At 43.0% G+C, this 18,444-nt stretch overlaps 2 protein-coding genes across 2 annotated transcripts in view; one reads left to right on the forward strand and one right to left on the reverse strand.

The window, feature by feature from the left end:
* The window catches only part of acap1 (ArfGAP with coiled-coil, ankyrin repeat and PH domains 1), a 126,877-nt gene extending 116,369 nt beyond the window's left edge, over positions 1-10,508 (reverse strand). Inside the window, exon 1 of the mRNA XM_043683385.1 lies at positions 10,333-10,508. Coding sequence (XP_043539320.1) covers positions 10,333-10,385 — 53 coding nt within the window. The 5' untranslated portion in view covers positions 10,386-10,508. The remainder of the gene's footprint in view (positions 1-10,332) is intronic.
* A 1,461-nt stretch (positions 10,509-11,969) lies between these two features.
* LOC122544295 (zona pellucida sperm-binding protein 3-like) lies at positions 11,970-18,324 on the forward strand. The gene is made up of 9 exons (XM_043683386.1): positions 11,970-12,374; positions 12,522-12,637; positions 12,714-12,817; positions 12,924-13,101; positions 13,187-13,304; positions 17,295-17,386; positions 17,456-17,556; positions 17,811-17,939; positions 18,023-18,324. The coding sequence occupies exons 1-9, from the start codon at positions 12,012-12,014 to the stop codon at positions 18,151-18,153; spliced, it is 1,332 nt and encodes a 443-aa protein (XP_043539321.1). The 5' UTR covers positions 11,970-12,011; the 3' UTR covers positions 18,154-18,324.
* Positions 18,325-18,444: the final 120 nt, after the last annotated feature.

Here is an 18,444-nt window from a genome sequence, read left to right on the forward strand (position 1 = left end):
CCCGGCCAATATCCCTCCAAACCCTTCCTATTCATATACCCATCCAAATGCCTCTTAAATGTTGCAATTGTACCAGCCTCCACCACTTCCTCTGGCAGCTCATTCCATACACGTACTACCCTCTGTGTGAAAAAGTTGCCCCGTAGGTCTCTTTTATATCTCTCACCCTAAACCTATGCCCTGTAGTTCTGGACTCCCCAACCCCAGGGAAAATACTTTGCCTAATTACCCTATCCATGCCCCTCATAATTTTGTAAACCTCTATAAGGTCACCCCTCGGCCTCTGATGCTCCAGGGAAAACAGCCCCAGCCTATTCAGCCTCTTCCTATAGTGAAAAAAGTGTCAGGAATATTACTGGTACGAAAGGCTGATAACTTCCCAGGATGTTTTAAAAATTCTTTTACAATATGAGAGCATCGCTGGCTGGGCAGCATTTATTACTCATCCCCTAATTGCCCAGAGGGCAGTTGAGAGTCAAACACTTTGTTGTGGATTTAGAGTCACATGTAGGCCAGACTTCTTTTCCTAAAGGGGCATGAGTGAATCAGATGGGTTTTTCTGACAACTAGGCAATGGATTTAAAGTAATCATTAGATTCTTAATTCCAGATATTTATTGAATTCAAATTCCACCATCTGCCATGGTGGGTTTAGAACCCAGGTGCCCGGAACATTATCTGGGGCCTACGGATTAACAGTCCAGAGCCAGGGAGTTGGGTTCAATTCCAGCCTTTAGTGACTGTCTGTGTGGAGTTTGCATGTTCTCTCTGTGTCTGTGTGGGTTTTGGTCAGGTATTCTGGTGGTCTCCCTCAGCCCAAAGAAGTGCAGGCTCGGTGGATTAGCCATGGTAAATGCAGGATTACAGGGATTTGATGTGAGGGTGGGTTGCTCTTCGGAGGGTCAAATGGCCTCAACTATACTGGAATTTAGAATTAGAATCCCTGCAGTGTGGAAACAGGCCCTTCGGCCCAACAAGTCCGCACCAACCATCTGGAGAGCAACCCACACAGACCCCTAACCTATATTTACCCCTGACTTAATAACCTACACAATGGGCAATTTAGCATGGCCAATTCACCTAACCTGCATATCTTTGGATTGCGGGAGGTAACCCACGTAGACACGGGGAGAATATGCAAACTCCACACAGACAGTCACCCGAGGCTAGAATCGAACCCGGGTCCCTGGTGCTGCGAAGCAGCGGTGCTAACCACAGTGCCATCGTGCCACCCCAAGAACTCAATGCATATACACATTGGCTGAATTACTTCCCACTCATTAATCTCCTATTCTCTGCCAGGCCTTCTCAGCTTCAGGGCCTTCCTCTGCCTTGTGGAACACTGATGCCTTCACTACGGAGAACTGTGAAGCTGTAAAATTTCACTTCAAATGTTTGTGGTAAGGTTAAACCTGTCAACATTCAAGGTTAGGAAGTGCTGCCTTTACACAAAGCCTTTCAGCACCTCAGAACTTCCTAAAACACTCTCCAGCCAGATATTTGATTTTGGAACTCTGTGAGAGAAATGCGGCAGCCAACATACACACAACGAGCTTCCACATAATGATTGCCAAATAATCTGTTCTCTAACTGATATTAGAGTAGATTCCCTACAGTGTGGAAACAGGCCCTTCGGCCCAACAAGTCGACACTAAACCTCCGAAGAGTAACCCACCCAGGCCCATTTCCCGCTGACTAATGCATCTAACACTATAGGCAATTTAGCATGGCCAATTCACCTGACCTGCACATTCTTGGATTGTAGGAGGAAACCAATGCACCCGGAGGAAATCCACGCAGACACAGGGAGAATGTGCAAACTCCACATATTGACTGAGGGATAAATATTGTTTTCGGGACAGCAAGAGAACTGCTCTGCTTTTCACTCAGCAGTGACCATAGGCTCTCTTACATCCAGCTATATACTGATAACGCTGCCCTGAGGATATGATGAAAATGCTCATTGTTAAAAGAACAAAATTAGCAATTTCAAAATCACAAGTGAATAAGACCTCAGGTGGCAGGAAATCAATTTTACTGTGGCTGCCTTAGTTCTAGAGTTCAACGTGCTCAGTGCATAGTGCTTAATACTGTCGCATCACAGCGCCAGGGAGTCGGGTTCGATTCCAGTCTTTGGTGACGGCAAACAGGGCCTTACAGTTCATCCAAAAGGAAGTACCTGCAAGAGCACAGAGCACCCTCAGCATTGCCCAGCGTCTGTCGGCCTGGATTTTGTGATTAACTGTCTAAGTGGAACTCAAATTTATAACCTTTTGGTGCAGACGGGAGAGTGCTACCCACTGAAGAAGTGTTTAGTGAAGTAATGGAATTACTTCCATCCATTAGATTAAAAACCAGAGGGGAAAATGAAACAAGCTGAGGGAACAGCAAGCCTAATTGTACCCAGTGTTGCAGTCATTCTTGAAAAGGAATGGACAATGGTCACGCAGAACAGAAAATTCACCAAACTTCTGTTAGTGGAAACAATGGCCCAACTCCCCCGTGCGTCTGTCGAAGTACGAAAAGGCAGCCTGTGGTTTTTCGACTGAAGCGCTGCAGTGTATCTTGCAACATCCTGTGATCGAATCTGTGTGACACTGACAGTACAACTCCCAGCCATACTTGGTTTGAGTGCAAGCCACCACAGGCTACAACCAGCACACAGCCCTCTACAGCAGAGTGCTAGCCAGACCACAATCACAATGAGAAAGGAGGTTGGGGGGGTTGGGGGGGGGGGGGGGAGAGTGGAGAATGTGCTGATCGCCCCATCTGAGTTCACCTTCGTCTAATGGTATTCCTTCTTAGGCATTGCTCTCTTCCTTCTTGGAGCACCATACCGCACGCTTGCTGCAAGTGGTGATTATCTATTGGCTAAGCAAGTCATAAACTATTGTGGGGTGAATCTTAACCAAAGCCTGACTTTCTCTTCTTTATGCTGTTCCCTTTTATAAGCTGAGGATAAGGGTCCAAAAGCCTTTTCCTTCCTCCACTTCCTGTGAGTGCTGTCTCACCTGCACTCCATCTCAGCTACGTTCAAACGACAACACAGAAACTTGTACTCTATCTGGGATCTTTCCTGTCAAATTCTCTCTAATTACATCTCAACCCTTTCACTTAATGGTTATGGAGATGCTGAAACTTAGGAAAACTGCTCTTGAGCAAGCAATTAGTTAACTTGGCAAGAGTGTTCATTTTCCAGTTGAGCATTGGAAAGTTTGTCACCATGGAAATGAGGGTCAGGTGACCAACTGCAGAACCAAGAGAGTGGGGTGGTGGGCGCCAGGAAGTCACATGATTCGGCCTCCAGGAGTATACCCTGGGCAGACCTGCCAACCCAATTACATTAGGCACAAAATGGATTTACCCAGAACTTTGGGTGCAGAATGCATAATTTGCAGTGTGCCCACCCCTGTTCAAATTGTGGTTTGACAATATTTACCTAATCAGCTCTTCAAAAATGGTTGTGGCATTAGTTCTTGGGCATCTGGCATTGATGTTTTCTTTTCAATCCTGCACACAACAGGAGGGGAAACAGCACTGCTATGCATAGTGGCCTGCGTTTTCTTAAAAGGCAAGTTCTTTCTCAAATGAAACATGAAGAAAAAGATTGATGCATTAGAAATTCTTGCAAATTGAACACAAGGCTATATCCAGATCCAGATTTATGGAGCCAATGCTGAGGCATTTACAGTATATATGAATAAGAGATGATGCCATGGTCGCATGGAAGCATTCTGAGGAAGGGTACTGGATCTATAACATTAACTCTTTTTTTCTCTTCACAGATGCTGCCAGACCTGCTGAGTTTTTCCAGTAATTTCTAGTTTTGCTCCTCTTTTGAGTTCTTGTTTGCAATCTGTCATAGTAGCCTGAGGAGAAGGACTGAAAGCAATTGCACATCACTTGGTCACGTGCATTGGAGGCTAAAATGTAGTCAGGAATAACATGACAAGTCATTGATCTCCAGTGGGTATGAGAAGTGGCACGATGCAAAAATATTTCTCATCCACTACCACATTGTATTAGACAATGGACTAAATAACCAGATTTAAAGAGGTTGCATTGCAGTTGTACTGTCGTGTGTGTAGCTGCAGATGCCTGTGTCTAGAAAGGATCTAGAGCTGGAAAGAGATAGTGTGTTGATTTACCAAGGTAATTCAGGGATGAAATTCCCTGCTTACAAAGAGACAATTAAAAATTGAAAAAGCACAAAATATGGCATTTTGATTCGTCATGTCTGAGCTGTCACTTTAAAGAGTGACAGTTTGTCCTAACTCCCCCACCCATTCTCCCACGGCCTGCAATTGTTCTCTCCTCTCGAAACATTAATTTTGTTCCTCTCTCCACAGATGCTGCCAATCTTTTTGCGTTTCCCCAGCATTGTCTGTTTTTATTTCAGATGTCCAACATTTGCGTTATTTGACTTTGATTTTACTCTGTATTAATTTGTTGTTAATGGGATTTTGGAGGGAATACATCTCAAATTTACTGCACTAACACTGTATCCAAAAGTGTTCAGCATCTCCATAACCACTAAGTGAAAGAACTTTCTCCCAGTAATTATTCACTTCCCTTTAGAGCCACTGGAACTGCTTTAACTCGAGCAGAGGCGAAAGGAAATTGAACAGCCGCTTTAAAATGATTAAATTAGGCGAGTGAATAAGAAGTGATTTGTTTATTGTCCCAGATAAGGGATCATCAGTTGGAAATTGCAAGTCAGAGAGGCTGGAGAAGAGTGGTTAGGGAAGACAGAGAACATAACAACCAGATAAATATTACAAACACGGAGAAGGGAGAGAGCAGGGCAGTACGAATAATCTTAGATTTATTCAGAACGTTGAAGAGAGCACAGGCATGGACGCATTGACACAGGACTATCTGAGAAGTGACAGGATGGTGGGATTACTTTTAGATTGACACAGAGCCATAAAGAGATAAATGGTGGTGCCATTAGTTTTATATTAATCCAGGGATATGTGGTAAGTGCATGATAGTTGGATTAATTTGAGATTTATGCAGGGCTGTGAGGAGTTTGGGACATTGGGATTAATGTTAGATTGATGCAAATCTATCAAAGACATGGCAGCAGGATAGGATACAATCTATGATTAGGCTACAATAATACAGTATAGCGCTTCGAAGACAGAATGAGACAGTGTGATTCGGGTTGAACTGAGATGAGACTATGATAAGGGAGAGTCCATGGGTTTAGCCTTGGATTGGCACAAGGCTATGAAGAGAGAGAAGTGCAATGGGATTTATGTGAGGATGATACAGAGGTATGGGAAGAGAGCAGAACAATATTTAATCTCTCAATCAGCATTACTAAAAGAGATTAATTTACTGTTTGAAAGTTCAAAGAATCCTGAGAAGTCATTTGGGTCTTGAAATGTTAATTTTGTTTCTCTCTCCACAGATGCTGCCAAGCTTGTTGAGTTTCTTCAGCATTGTCTGTTTTTATTTCAGATGTCCAACATTTGCGTTATTTGACTTTGGTTTTACTGCGTATTGACTTGTTCTTAACGAGACCTTGGAGGGAATACAGCTCAAGTTTACTGCACTAACACTGTAACTAAGTGTTCAATTATGAGGCTAGACTGCATTGTATTATCTTAGCAACAAGTGAATGAGGAGTGTTGAGATGCTTCTAATATTAAAAGAATTTGATAAGTTGATAATGAGAAACAAACTCCTTTGTTGGGGAAATGAAGAAAATGGGGATATTCTAATCACAGCTAAGATATTTGAAGTCAAGCTTTTTGTAAATTGTCGTAGAAATCAGGCATTCTCTCCATCTCTCTCCTCTTGGGATCAGTTGGAGTTTTAAGACCTAAGCTTGGTTGTTTTATCATGAACTCTTCTGCCAGTGGTAACTGAGACTTGATTACACTACCAAATCTCTTAGTTTCTATTGTACCATTTAGTTCATATTGCCTACCTTCAGTCTCCCTGTCAAAGTTAATAATATTGCACTTGCAATATGGCCTCCTAAGGTCTGCTGCTATCATTGTTGACTACAATAAAGCCAATAAAGAGAAATGGCCCAGAGGTGAATAAATGCAGTTGAGATGTAAATCAGCCATGACCTAACTTTATGGAAAAGCAGGCATAGTGAATAGTAACCTTCTTTTCTCCCTAATGTTCCTAGGACTAATTAGATGTTAGCACGAGACCTTGCTTCCAACTCCTATCTGAAGTAGATAACTCAAAGCAGTATTAAATTATTTGCATTTGAGGACATTAATCAATTCTATGCTTACTTAGTTACAAGCAGAGATAGAATATTCCAGCAGAGAAGGTGTCACAGAGCCTTTCGGCCAGGTTACTAGGGTGATTTCCCCTGCTCCTCTTCAGGTTCTCTCCTCTTCCTGAGGTTTGGATGTACCAGTTACTTCTATTATCAGCAGCAAGGTTTAACTGCTAACATTGGGATGTTAATTGGTAAGGTCCCAATCTTACTCAAAGTGACTGCCCACAAGTTCACCTCATCAGGGGAATGCCCTGAATGTGACGCAGATCTAGACGTTGTCTGCCTTTAGAGCTGCTGTCTACTTGTTAAGGGTCACTTGATTCTTCCATTGTTCCAGATGGCATGCACTTTAAGGACAGTTGTACTAACACCAATGAAGCTGATGCTGCCCTGACTTAGTTTAGTTAATCAGCCAAGTTGAGATGTCAGGATGTGCCAATGTGTACACTACCAGCTGCTTGAAGGCAAAGAGAGAGCTGCGTCAGCTCAATCCGCATTCAAAACCAGAGGGTACGGCCAGAAATTACTCATTTCTATCACTGACATGGTGCCAACAAGTATTCTAAGCTCAGCTCAGAGGGAAAATGGGACCTTGGTTCATTTGAAAAGTGGCACTTGTGACAATGCAACTGTCTGATTTTTGTGCTCAGATTTCTGAAGTGAGACTTGAATGCAGAAACCAGAGTGCAACCAACTGATTCATGGTTAACAGGCCTGAAAAACTGAAAGGGTAAAGGAGGTGAGGATTTAAGATCCTGGTAAAGTGTTAGCTAAAATAGAAGCCAATGCATTGATAAGGAAGAGTGCACAGAATAGAATGGAATATCCTTCATTGTCAGAATGATATAATTGCGGTATTGGATGCAATTGTGTTCACAGCAGTGCTGACAAAGGAAGACTGATCAAATAAGGAAAGAAGGGGAAAGAAAAACTTGTACTTTTAGAGTATCTTTCACTACTTAAGGACCCCTGGAAGCCCTTCATACTAATAAAACACTTTTGAAACGTGGCCACTGATTTAAAGTAGAAATGGTGATTTGCATAAAGTAAGATCCTGCAAACAGCAATGAAATAATTAGAGTCACAGAGTCATAGAGATGTACAGAACGGAAACAGACCCTTCAGCCCAACCCGTCCATGCCGACCAGATATCCCAACCCAATCTAGGCCCACCTGCCAGCACCCAGCCCATATCCCTCCAAACTCTTCCTATTCATATACCCATCCAGATGCCTTTTAAATGTTGCAATTGTACCAGCCTCCACCACTTCCTCTGGCAGCTCATTCCATACACGTACCACCCTCTGTGTGAAAAAGTTGCCCCTTAGGTCTCTTTTATATCTTTCCCCTCTCACCCTAAACCTATGCCCTCTAGTTCTGGCCTCCCCCACCCCAGGGAAACAATTTGCCTATTTACCCTATCCATGCTCCTCATGATTTTATAAACCTCTATGGGGTCACCCCTCAGCCTCCAACGCTCCAGGGAAAACAGCCCTAGCCTGTTCAGCCTCTCCCTATAGCTCAAATCTTCCAACCCTGGCAACGTCCTTGTAAATCTTTTCTGAAGCCTTTCAGGTTTCACAACACCTTTCCGATAGGAAGGAGACCAGAATTGCACACAATATTCCAACAGTGGCCTAACCAATGTCCTGTACAGCTGCAACATGACCTCTCAACTCCTGTACTCAATACTCTGACCAATAAAGGAAAGCATACCAAACGCCTTCTTCACTATCATATTTACCTGTGACTCCACTTTCAAGGAACTATGAACCTGCACTCCAAGGACTATTTGTTCAGCAACACTCCCTAGGACCTTACCATTAAGTGTGTAAGTCCTGCTAAGATTTGCTTTTCCAAAATGCAGCACCTCGCATTTATCTAAATTATACTCCATCTGCCACTTCTCAGCCCATTGGCCCATCTCGTCAGGATCCTGTTATAATCTGAGGTAACCCTCTTCACTGTCCACTACACCACCAATTTTGGTGTTATCTGCAAACTTACTAACTATACCTCTTATGCTCACACCCAAATCATTTATATAAATGATGAAAAGTAGTGGACCCAGCCCCGATCCTTGTGGCACTCCACTGGTCACAGGCCTCCAGTCTGAAAAACAACCCTCCACAACCATCCTCTGTCTTCTACCTTTTGAGCCAGTTCTATATCCAAATGGCTAGTTCTCCCTGTATTCCATGAGATCTAGGACCATGAGATCTAGGAGAAAGTGAGGACTGCAGATGCTGGAGATCAGAGCTGAAAAATGTGTTGCTGGAAAAATGCAGCAAGTCAGGCAGCATCCAAGGAGCAGGAGAATTGACGTTTTGGGCATAAGCCCTTCTTCAGGAATTCTTCCTTGAGATCTAACCTTGCTAACCAGTCTCCCATGGGGAACCTTGTCGAACACCTTACTGAAGTCCACATAGATCACATCTACCACTCGGCCCTCATCAATCCTCTTTGTTACTTCTTCAAACACTATCAAGTTAGTGAGATATGATTTCCCACGCACAAAGTCATGTTGACTATCTCTAATCAGTCCTTTGCCATTCCAAAAAAATGTACATCCTGTCCCTCAGGATTCCCTCCAACAACTTGCCCACCACCGACGCCAGGCTCACTGGTCCATTCATTCCTGATGAAGGGCTTTTACCCAAAATGTCAATTTTCCTGCTCCTCGGATGCTGCCTGACTCTTGTGCTTTTCCAGCAGCACTCTAATCTAGGCTCTGATCTCCATCATCTGCAGTCCTCACTTTTGCCTCACTGGTCTATAGTTCTCTGGCTTGTCCTTACCGCCTTTCTTAAACAGTGGCACCACATTAGCCAACCTCCAGTCTTCTGGCACCTCACCTGTGACTATCGATGATACGAATATCTCAGCAATGTACCCAGCAATCACTTCTCTAGCTTCCCACAGAGCTCTAGGGTACACCTGATCAGGTCCTGGGGATTTATCCACTTCTATGCATTTCAAGACATCCAGAATTTACTCCTCTGTAATATGGACATTTTTCAAGATGTCACCATCTATTTCCCCACATTCTATATCTTCCATGTCCTTTTCCACTGTAAATACTGATGCAAAATACTCGTTTAGTATCTCTCCCATCTCCTGTGGCTCCACACACAGGCCGCCTTGCTGATCTTTAAGGGGCCTATCCTTTTCCTAGTTACCCTTTTCTCTTTAATGTATTTGTAAATTAATGCATTCTTTGTTTTCAGGTTTTGATTGAAGGAGAAATATTAGCTGAGGACACATGGAATATATCCCCTTCTCTTCCAACAGTGTCACAACATCACTGATCTTTTTTGAGAGTGAATACGGCGTCTAACAGCTCATCCAAAGGACAACACTTTCAATGATACATAATGCGACAGAGGAGTGACAGGTTATGTCTGGCAGGCAGAACAAGCTCTTGACTAAAAGCATAATTTGTATTGGATTCACAAATGACAGTTTAGACAGATTTGAGAAACTTCCATCAATTCCTTCGAACAAGTCAATGCAATGAAAGGATATTAGGCAACAAAACAAGAGGTGGATGTTTTAATTTTTCATTGCATCATGGGAAACAGCTTATTTTATTTCTAACACAGTATAGCAAACTATTGGCAAAATGTAGTATTCAAATCCATCAAAGGGCCAACAAAGTGGGCTGAATGACTTCCTGAGGTACTGTAGATGTTTTCTAATCAACATGTTCAGAGACGCTCTACATCTGGATTAAGGGACTGAACTCGATTGGGTGGAGGTAGGGACTCTACCACAATGCGAGAAGAGCCCAGTCCTTCTCTACACTGTTTTTTTCTAAGAGGGCAGAGAATCAATGATTAACTCCTTCTCCTATGAACCAAAAAGAGGTCTACGCAAGTGATTAGTTTTAAAACACTGTATTTTTAATACAATGCAGTTTAAATTGTTCAAAATTAGTTTGGAGTTACGGGGCAAGAATCAATTTTGTAAGCAGCACTTTGTGGAAAGAGTGTAGCAGAGTGTAGGGATAGTGGGTGATGCTGTGACTTACATCTTTGAAAATATTAACCTTTTAACCAGAGGCTGAAGATGACTCAGTCCTACCTGAACTTCAGGGAGTCCTTCAGACACTCTTCGAAGTCCACAGAGATGGTCATCTTGGCCAGCTGATGTGGGGATAAAGGGGCAATGGCAAAGATCTTCTGCCTTTAATTGTCCATCTTCTCCAGAGAAAGGCTGCGAGTGTGGGTTCAAGGCGGTTGATCAGTTTCTTGCAAGAGGAAGGGTAGTGTAGGCGGAGCAAGGCTGGTAACCACATCCTGGAAATACAGAATCAATTTAGTAAAACTGCACAAAACATTTTTGATAGAACAAAGAGAGTGCCATCTACTGAACCTACTGTGGAAATCAACTAGTCAATGTGGAGTTTACTGCGCCACGATCTAGTCAGTCAACGTCCGTCGTCAAACTCATTTGAGTGAATGATGTCAGTAGTGGAGCTTGGGGCAGGGTTAACAAGCAGCACCCATTGAGAAGGTACAGCGCAGGTTCGAATCAGTGTAAAAACCCAACTATGTCGTCCCCACCCCAAACAATTCCATGGAATGGAGTACTAAAATGCATTTGTCCCATTTATGGGTGTGAGGTGTTGTAATTTGTGACCTACCAGGGCTGATTCCATCAGTGACAGGCAGTGCACAAACTTGGTGTGTCCAACTCATTAAGCTAATTGTAGTATGGGGCTGAGAGTTGGTAAGTCTTTTTCGCGGACGGCTGCCTCTGTGCATAACGGGTGCAAATCATCACTCTTTGCTCCTTCATCTTCCATCATATTGATGATGAACTTGACCTTTCACCCCAAACACCATTCTCAAGGTGGGACACCTGCAGTCCTCAGATCTTACAAAGAGGTACCCAGGTTATTTCTAAGAAATGCACTGAGAATAAGCCTATCCCCTGGTCTAATCCCCACTGTTCCTGATATCCGCTGTCCCCGGCTCTGGTCAGCAGGGACTCCAAACCCAGTTTCAGTGGAGCAGATGAAACTGCGCTAACCTCAATTTGTTCCAATCCCACCCACCATCATGAGAAACGTGAGAGGATTTGGGGATTCTTTGCTGCTTCTAGCAATGTAGACGGTCAGTCTCACACTCCTGACATTTGGCTGGCCAGACATGGAGGGGATCTCTTCCTGAATCTGCCCCTGGCCTCACCATGATAGCTACCTTAAAGGTCCAGACAGAGAGCAGAAAACAGGGGGATTTGACCAAGCTGCCCACCGGCCTGAATTCTGTAACTATCTCGGTGTTCAATTGTTCAGAGTAACAGCCTGCTGTGCCTGTTTGAGGTTTTCTATGGCTCAGGGACAGCAGATAGAGTGGACAGCATTGTGGATTTAATAAACAGAATTATAATTTGATAAGTTTTTGAGTTAACTATCATAATTTAGAATATAATGCAGTGGCCCTTTGGAAAGGTTACTTAATTGTTTAAGTTCTTAAATATTCCCATGTGATGATTTAATAATTCTTATTAAATTAACTGAAAGGGGAGACTGCACCCTCCATAATTCTAATATGAATTCTGAGACAGAGTGACATTGGCAGGACAGAGGATGCTAAAACACATGATTATTATAATTGATTCAATTGGGCTGTGTATTCTTTAGAAACTTCCTATTGGTGAGGAAGTGGGTGGGTTGAGCTGAATATAAGCAGGCTAATTCTAAACAGCATGTTTGCTGGGTTTTTGTATTCAGCAGTGTGTAGGAAGGGTGGTTAGTAATGTGGTCCTTATTTTCCGTCCTTTTAATTGGAGTAGTTTGTTGTAATCATAGTGAATATTTAACACAGCAAGAGATTCTGAAGGGCAGCTTCAGGGTGACTCCTGACCTCATTCCTAGTGATTGGGTTCTTGCCTCCATTACAAGTGTTTTCCACTCCTCCTCCTTGCATGCTATTGCTGCTCTGTGTGGGGAGCAGGCATTACTAGTGATAGTCAAGTTAGACCTACTTGGAACTGGCTACTTAATCCAGGCTGTGGATTTGACTCTTGGGCCTGCAGGGTGCCTGTTCACTTATGTGGATGCAGGGACAAACATTGTGCTGTTTTACTATCCCCTCCCTGAGTGTGGCACTACTGTAATGGTAAGATAGTGGAATTAGATGACCACCAATATCTTGCCTCCTCTTGTTCTTTCCCTTTTTAGGGGAAGAGCCAGAGGATGACTACTTCCTCTTTGTTTTAATTTTTTTTGATCCTTAACTAAGAAGTTAACAATTACTACTCTTCAGGTAACCAAGCACCATTTCCTCTACTCCACCCACCTGTACTATATGCTAAAGGAACCCAGGCTGGCTATAGTGAGGACTAGTTCAGACATTGCTCTCATTGAGTGCCATTACCCCAGGTAATACTCCCCAGCGCTGTTCTATGTTCTGGTTTTCAGTGTAAACTGGAAGTTGATGGCCTTTTCCTTCTGGTAGGAATGATGATGTCAATAGTCAAGCTGTGTGGCCCACCTGGCTCCCCTTCAAATCTCTCTTGAAGAGAAGAGGATTTCTATCATATTCTTTGCGACAGATGAATGGTAAGGCCCACGATGCTTGTTCTAAACTATAGCTGGAATTTTAAGCTATGATTGAGTTTAAACTGTGGTAGCTGTAACATCTTTGACTCTTTCATCCACTTTCTAGATAAGTGGGATGCAGAGCGTGTATCAAATGTCTACTATCTGGGAGAGCTCATCCATATTGAGGCCTCTGTCATGACTATAGACCATGAGCCCTTGAGACTTTATGTTGATAGCTGTGTGGCGACAGTGACTCCAGACAAGGACTCCACTCCCAGATACCAACTTATTGATTTCAATGGGTGAGGGTATGCACAGTTAGTCTTGGATAAAGCTTGTTATTTAGTCTTACTAGTACACTGATGCATTCTGTCTACTTCCTTCCAGTTGCCTGATGGATAGTCACGCTAGTGATTCCTGTTCTTCTTTTGTGTCTCCAAGAGTTCATCAGGACAAACTCCAGATCAGCCTGTGTGCATTCAGATTCTCCAAGGGAAAGAACTTGGTAAGGTCATCTGAGTTAACACCTCTGGAGCAACGTACTATTGGGATTGTTCTCCAATTTGAAGTTGAGGGGTTTAATTGAACAGCTCAAAATTCAGGGGTTTGTCGAGCAAGGAGAAACTGTTTCACTATTCAGAAGTAGAAAGTGAGGACTGTGGGTGCTGGAGATCAGCATTGTGTGTGGTGCTGGGAAAAGCCCAAAAGTCAGGCAGTGTCCGAGGAGCAGGAGAGTTGACATTTTGGGTATAAGTTCACTATTCTGAAGCCTCTTAACCAAAGGAAACAGATCTGATCAAGAATGGAGTGGCTGAAAAGATGAGCAGCTTCAACAGTAATTTTCAAAAGCTAATTAGACTAAATTACCTACAGTATGGAAACAGGCCCTTCAGCCCAACAAGTCCACACCAGCTCTCCAAATAGTAACCCACCCAGACCCATTCCCCTTCCCTATATTTATCCCTGACTAATGCATCTAACACTATGGGCAATTTAGCATAGTCAATTCACCTGACATCCACACCTTTTGGATTGTGGGAGGAAACCAGAGCACCTGAAGGAGACCGATGCAGACATGGGGAGAACGTGCAAACTCCACAGTCACCCGAGGCAGGAATTGAACCTGGGTCCCTGGTGCTGAGGCAACCGTGCTAACTACTGAGACACCATGCCACCCATAGATACTGGAGAGAAAAGTAAACTTACAGGACTTTACCAGTCACACATTCCTAATGTTAGCTTGCTGCTGAGAGCTGGCGTGGACTTAGTGCTATGAAGCAGTTTTTTTCTGTGCTATGTTAGTCATACTGTTGCTAGATTTGGGGAGACTTCCTGATTATGCAGATTGCTTGAGTTTAAAGGATCCTGTAATAGAGGGCGGATGGGAGTGTAACTCCACTAACACAAGTGTAGGCAGCATGTAGAGATGATTGAGTGCTGATATAGGTGGTTAGAAGGCTTGTCCCAATCTTAAACATTGTAAAATTGCCTTAGCTGTCAGGCCCTCTGTTCAATTTGCATTATGCTACCTGCAGAGCAGCTTCTCCATTATTAACCACGGGCAGCCCCTCTGGATCTATGAAAATAAAAGTTAAAGCTTCTAACAATGTACTATTAAGGCTGAGTGTCAGAATGCCATTCATGAAACTCATAAAAATACTAAGTTCAAGAGTTTAATGTTGAAAACTTATTTTTTATTAATAATGTCAAAGTTAACCCTTCCAAGGCTTCACTAAAAATTTCAAGGCGTGAACTTAGCAGAAGGCAGAGCAAAAGCATTTTTGTAATGACCTCCGCTGTGATAACTTCAGAAAGGTCGCAAGTATCTTTCTTGAAATTGTAAGAACAGATGGTAATATGTTTCTTAATCAATATCAGATGGCTGGTCAAAGTAGTCCAATAGGGAGTGTTTGCTAAACAGTAATGGATGTGATTCACCTTTTTCAAAATCCCAGCCCTCTTCTGATCATTTCAGATAAGGATATTGAAACAGACCATGTATGTCCTCCAAAGGTGTTTGTGACAATTGTGGTTCCCACTCTTCCCATTATAGAAAGGATGTGGAAGCTTTGGAAAGGGTTCAGAGATTTATCAGGATGTTGCCTGATAGGAGGGAAGGCCTCATGAGGAAAGATTGAGGGACTTGAGGCTGTTTTTGTTAGAGGAAGGTTGAGAGGTGACTCAATTGAGACATAAGATGGAGGGTTGGAAAGGTTGGACAGTGAGAGCCTTTTTCCTCAGATGGTGATGGCTAGCATGAAGGAACATAGCTTTAAATTGAGCGGTAATAGATAGTCAGAGTAGTAGGGGCGTGGAATGCACTGCCTGCAACAGTAGTAGACTCATAACTTTAAGGGCATTTAAACAATTATTGGATAGACATATGGTCAGAATGGAATAGTGTAGGTTAAATGGGCTTCAGATTGGTTCCACAGGTCGTTGCAACATCAAAGGGACTATACTGCACTAGAATGTTCTATGGTGTTAAGGCCCATGGAATATTGAAAATGGGCTATTTGAATGCAACACTAATTTCAAGTGGTCAGGCTGAGTTGTGAGGTTTCACCTGTGAGCCACACCTTGCCTGCTTCCCCCTTTGGCAAAAACGAGAGTGGTATTTTCACCTCCAGGTTCTGGTCACTATTTTGTCCCCTCCATCTAATTCTGCATGCGTCTGTCCCAAATCATCAATATTTGGGGGGAGGGAGGGATCCCATGCAATGGGAGCCATCACGTTTGAGTTGGATGTGTTGTCTAAATTACCACAAACCACTGTTTGGCCACTTACATTTCACTATCAAATACTGAAACATTATTTAAATGTTTCACATAGCAAACAAGACCCTTCAAGTTGGCAAGTTAAGCCTCATAATTCTGCATAACTATTGCATAAATGTGTGCTACATATATACCTTCCTCCAGATCATTTATGTATAGATAGTCATCTGCAAACTTGCTAATCAGACCAAGATTGGCAGAGTAGCAGCTAGTGAAGGGACTGTCTGAATACAGCAGAACATAGATTGGAGAGTTGGGTGGAGAAATGGCAGATGGAGTTAAATTTGGGCAAATGAGGTGATGCATTTTGGAAGATCCAATTCAAGAGCGAACTAGACAGAAAAAGTCTGGGAGGGAGATTATGGAGAGAGATCTGGGTGTTCAGGTCCATTGTTCCCTGGTGGCAACACTCGTCATTAGTAGTCAAAAAGCATATGGCATGCTTTCCTTCCTTGGACGGGGTATTGAGTACAAGAGTTGGCAGGTCATGTTACAGTTGTATAGGACTTTGGTTTGGCCACATCTGGAATACTGTGTATAATTCTGGTCACTGTATTCCAAAGCGTCCACCTCCTTTTTGGTGGAGGGTGCAGAGGAGGTTCACCAGGATGTTGCCTGGTATGGAGGGTGCTAGCTATGAAGAGGTTGAGTAGATTAGATTTCTTTCATTAGAAAGATGGAGTTGGGGGGGGGGGGTGAAATCCTGATTTGAGGTCTACAAAATCATGAGGTATAGGCAGGGTGGATGGCAAGAAGCTTTTTCCCAGAATGGGGGACTCCATTACTAGGAGAAAGTGAGGTCTGCAGACGCTGGAGATGTGCCCGAAACGTCGAATCTTCTGTTCCCTAGATGCTGCCTGACCTGCTGTGCTGTTCCAGCAATAAAGTTTCAGACTCCATTACTAGCATCACATCTTCAAAGTAAGAGGGGAAAATTTAAGGGAGGTATGGTGGAAATTCTTTAGACATTGCTAATGCAGGTGGGCACGATAGCATCATTCTAATGTATCTAGACAGATACATGAATGGGCAAGGAGCAGAGGGAAACAGATCCTTAGAAAATAAGGTGACAAGTTTAGATGAGGATCTGGATTGGTGCAGGGTTGGTGGGCTGAAGGGCCTGTTCTTGTGATGTAATTTTCTTTGCCACTTAATTGGTTAATAGAACATTTAGCTAGGAGTCCAACCAACAGTGTCTGTCTTGATGTTCAGAGTTTGATACTTGTGTAGTGTTCTTGAGCTTCTGCTACTGAAGACTCCTGAACTGATTACTTATTGGAGTTTTGTCTTGTAATGTTAGTGACATTGTTGATCCTTTAGATTCATTCATCTACAGCATTCATTTAAACTTCTGGAGTTAAGTCCAGACCTTGATAGCTTCTCTTCTTTGTTACATTTGGCATTGACTCTGTTCACAATGCAATTTTCCAGGAATTAATCCCTTTGCAGAAGGAATGTCTGGAGGTAATCTGAATTGTCCATTTGACATGTGGCAGCAGGTTATCAAGCAGTTACCACCTCTCCCCCCATCAGCTTGCTTCCCCTCCCTCATCCCACAATGGTTAATTAGCATACTGTCCTTAGGCAATTTCTCCTTGTCCTTTTTTGTCTCTGGAAAGTTTATTTCAGAATGTTATTGCTGATTCTTTTAATCTGAATAGTTAATGTTAAGTCTACAGTATCACAGATGGCCTCTGATTTGAGACTTCCATTGCAGATTTTCATCACCTGTAATTTAAAAGTCACTGAGATAGATGGAGTACCAGATTCAGTCAACAAAGCTTGTTTCTTCCAAAAACTGGACAACGAGTAAGTGCCTTACCTTTAGCTTCTCTGCAAATTACTGATGGCAAGCTGAGAAATTTCCCTTTTCTATAGGTGGATGCCTGTTGAGGGATTGAATGAAATTTGTCGATGCTGTGACCATGGGAACTGCAGAGGTAGCAGAAGAAATGTTCTCTTTCAGCAGAGAGCAGCTGGTATGTATTCCTGGGGGCAAATTATTTTGCTGGCTTACCTTGCTGTTTCAAGTTAACTTTCACTTGATGGCTGATGGTTTAATCTGAGTTGTTGTACCTTTGGTAAGGTTGAGAAGGCATCTCTTATGGATAATAATTGTCACTCTGCATTGCCAAACCTGTCATCCAGCCAACTGGCTCCCAACTTCATGTTGGATTGATGAACACTTTAGCATTTCAACTGTTAAATGTCATGTATAAACACTGTTGTTTAGTGTCTCTGTCTCAGGAAGACCAACTAAGGAAGGCAGGTGAAATTCAGATGGGACCCTTGGTAATCCTGGCTTCTAGAATGCAAAGAGAAAACCAGAATATATCAAATGGGCAAGGAACTCCTGAGCACAGTAAGGATCTAGAATCACCTGGCTTACTTGAACCTTCCCTGTATTAAGAGCTAACCAATGATTTTTTTTTTCCCTTTTCCCAGATGGTGTGGACCTGATGATTGTAGTGGGAGTCGTGGGGGCTGTGGCTCTGCTGCTGTCAGCCTTGGTGGTAGGGGGAGTTGTAATCTGTGGATCTCTGACTATTAACAAGCTGGTCAAGCCCTCCATTTAGCCCTGGGCTTGAATTAACCTGAGCAAACCAAGACGAAGCAAGTTTCTGCAATGGACGAGCTGTCATAGATATCACTCACGCTGTATCTGGAATGTCTGACCTCTGCCACTTGTACAAGTGGCAATGTCATTTTAAATGTAAAATGTTAATTAAATGTTGCTCTTTTTGGAAGACTGACAGTTCTTTTGGCCAGTGTAGATGTCATGGGTTGAATGGTCTTTGGTTTCTTCCATGGTTCTGTGGCCTACAGAACATGTACTTTTTTTACTACAACACTTGCTGACTGGGTTT

Source organism: Chiloscyllium plagiosum, chromosome 48 (assembly GCF_004010195.1).
Source record: "Chiloscyllium plagiosum isolate BGI_BamShark_2017 chromosome 48, ASM401019v2, whole genome shotgun sequence".
In the NCBI taxonomy this organism is placed as follows: Eukaryota; Metazoa; Chordata; class Chondrichthyes; order Orectolobiformes; family Hemiscylliidae; genus Chiloscyllium; species Chiloscyllium plagiosum.

Coding starts and splice junctions, on each gene's coding strand:
- LOC122544295 (XM_043683386.1), top strand. CDS start 12,012: ATGTGGTCCTTATTTTCCGTCCTTTTAATTGGAGTAGTTTGTTGTAAT. Junction 12,638..12,713: donor ATTGAGTGCCATTACCCCAG/GTAATACTCCCC, acceptor TCCTTCTGGTAG/GAATGATGATGTCAATAGTC. Junction 12,818..12,923: donor TTCTTTGCGACAGATGAATG/GTAAGGCCCACG, acceptor TCCACTTTCTAG/ATAAGTGGGATGCAGAGCGT.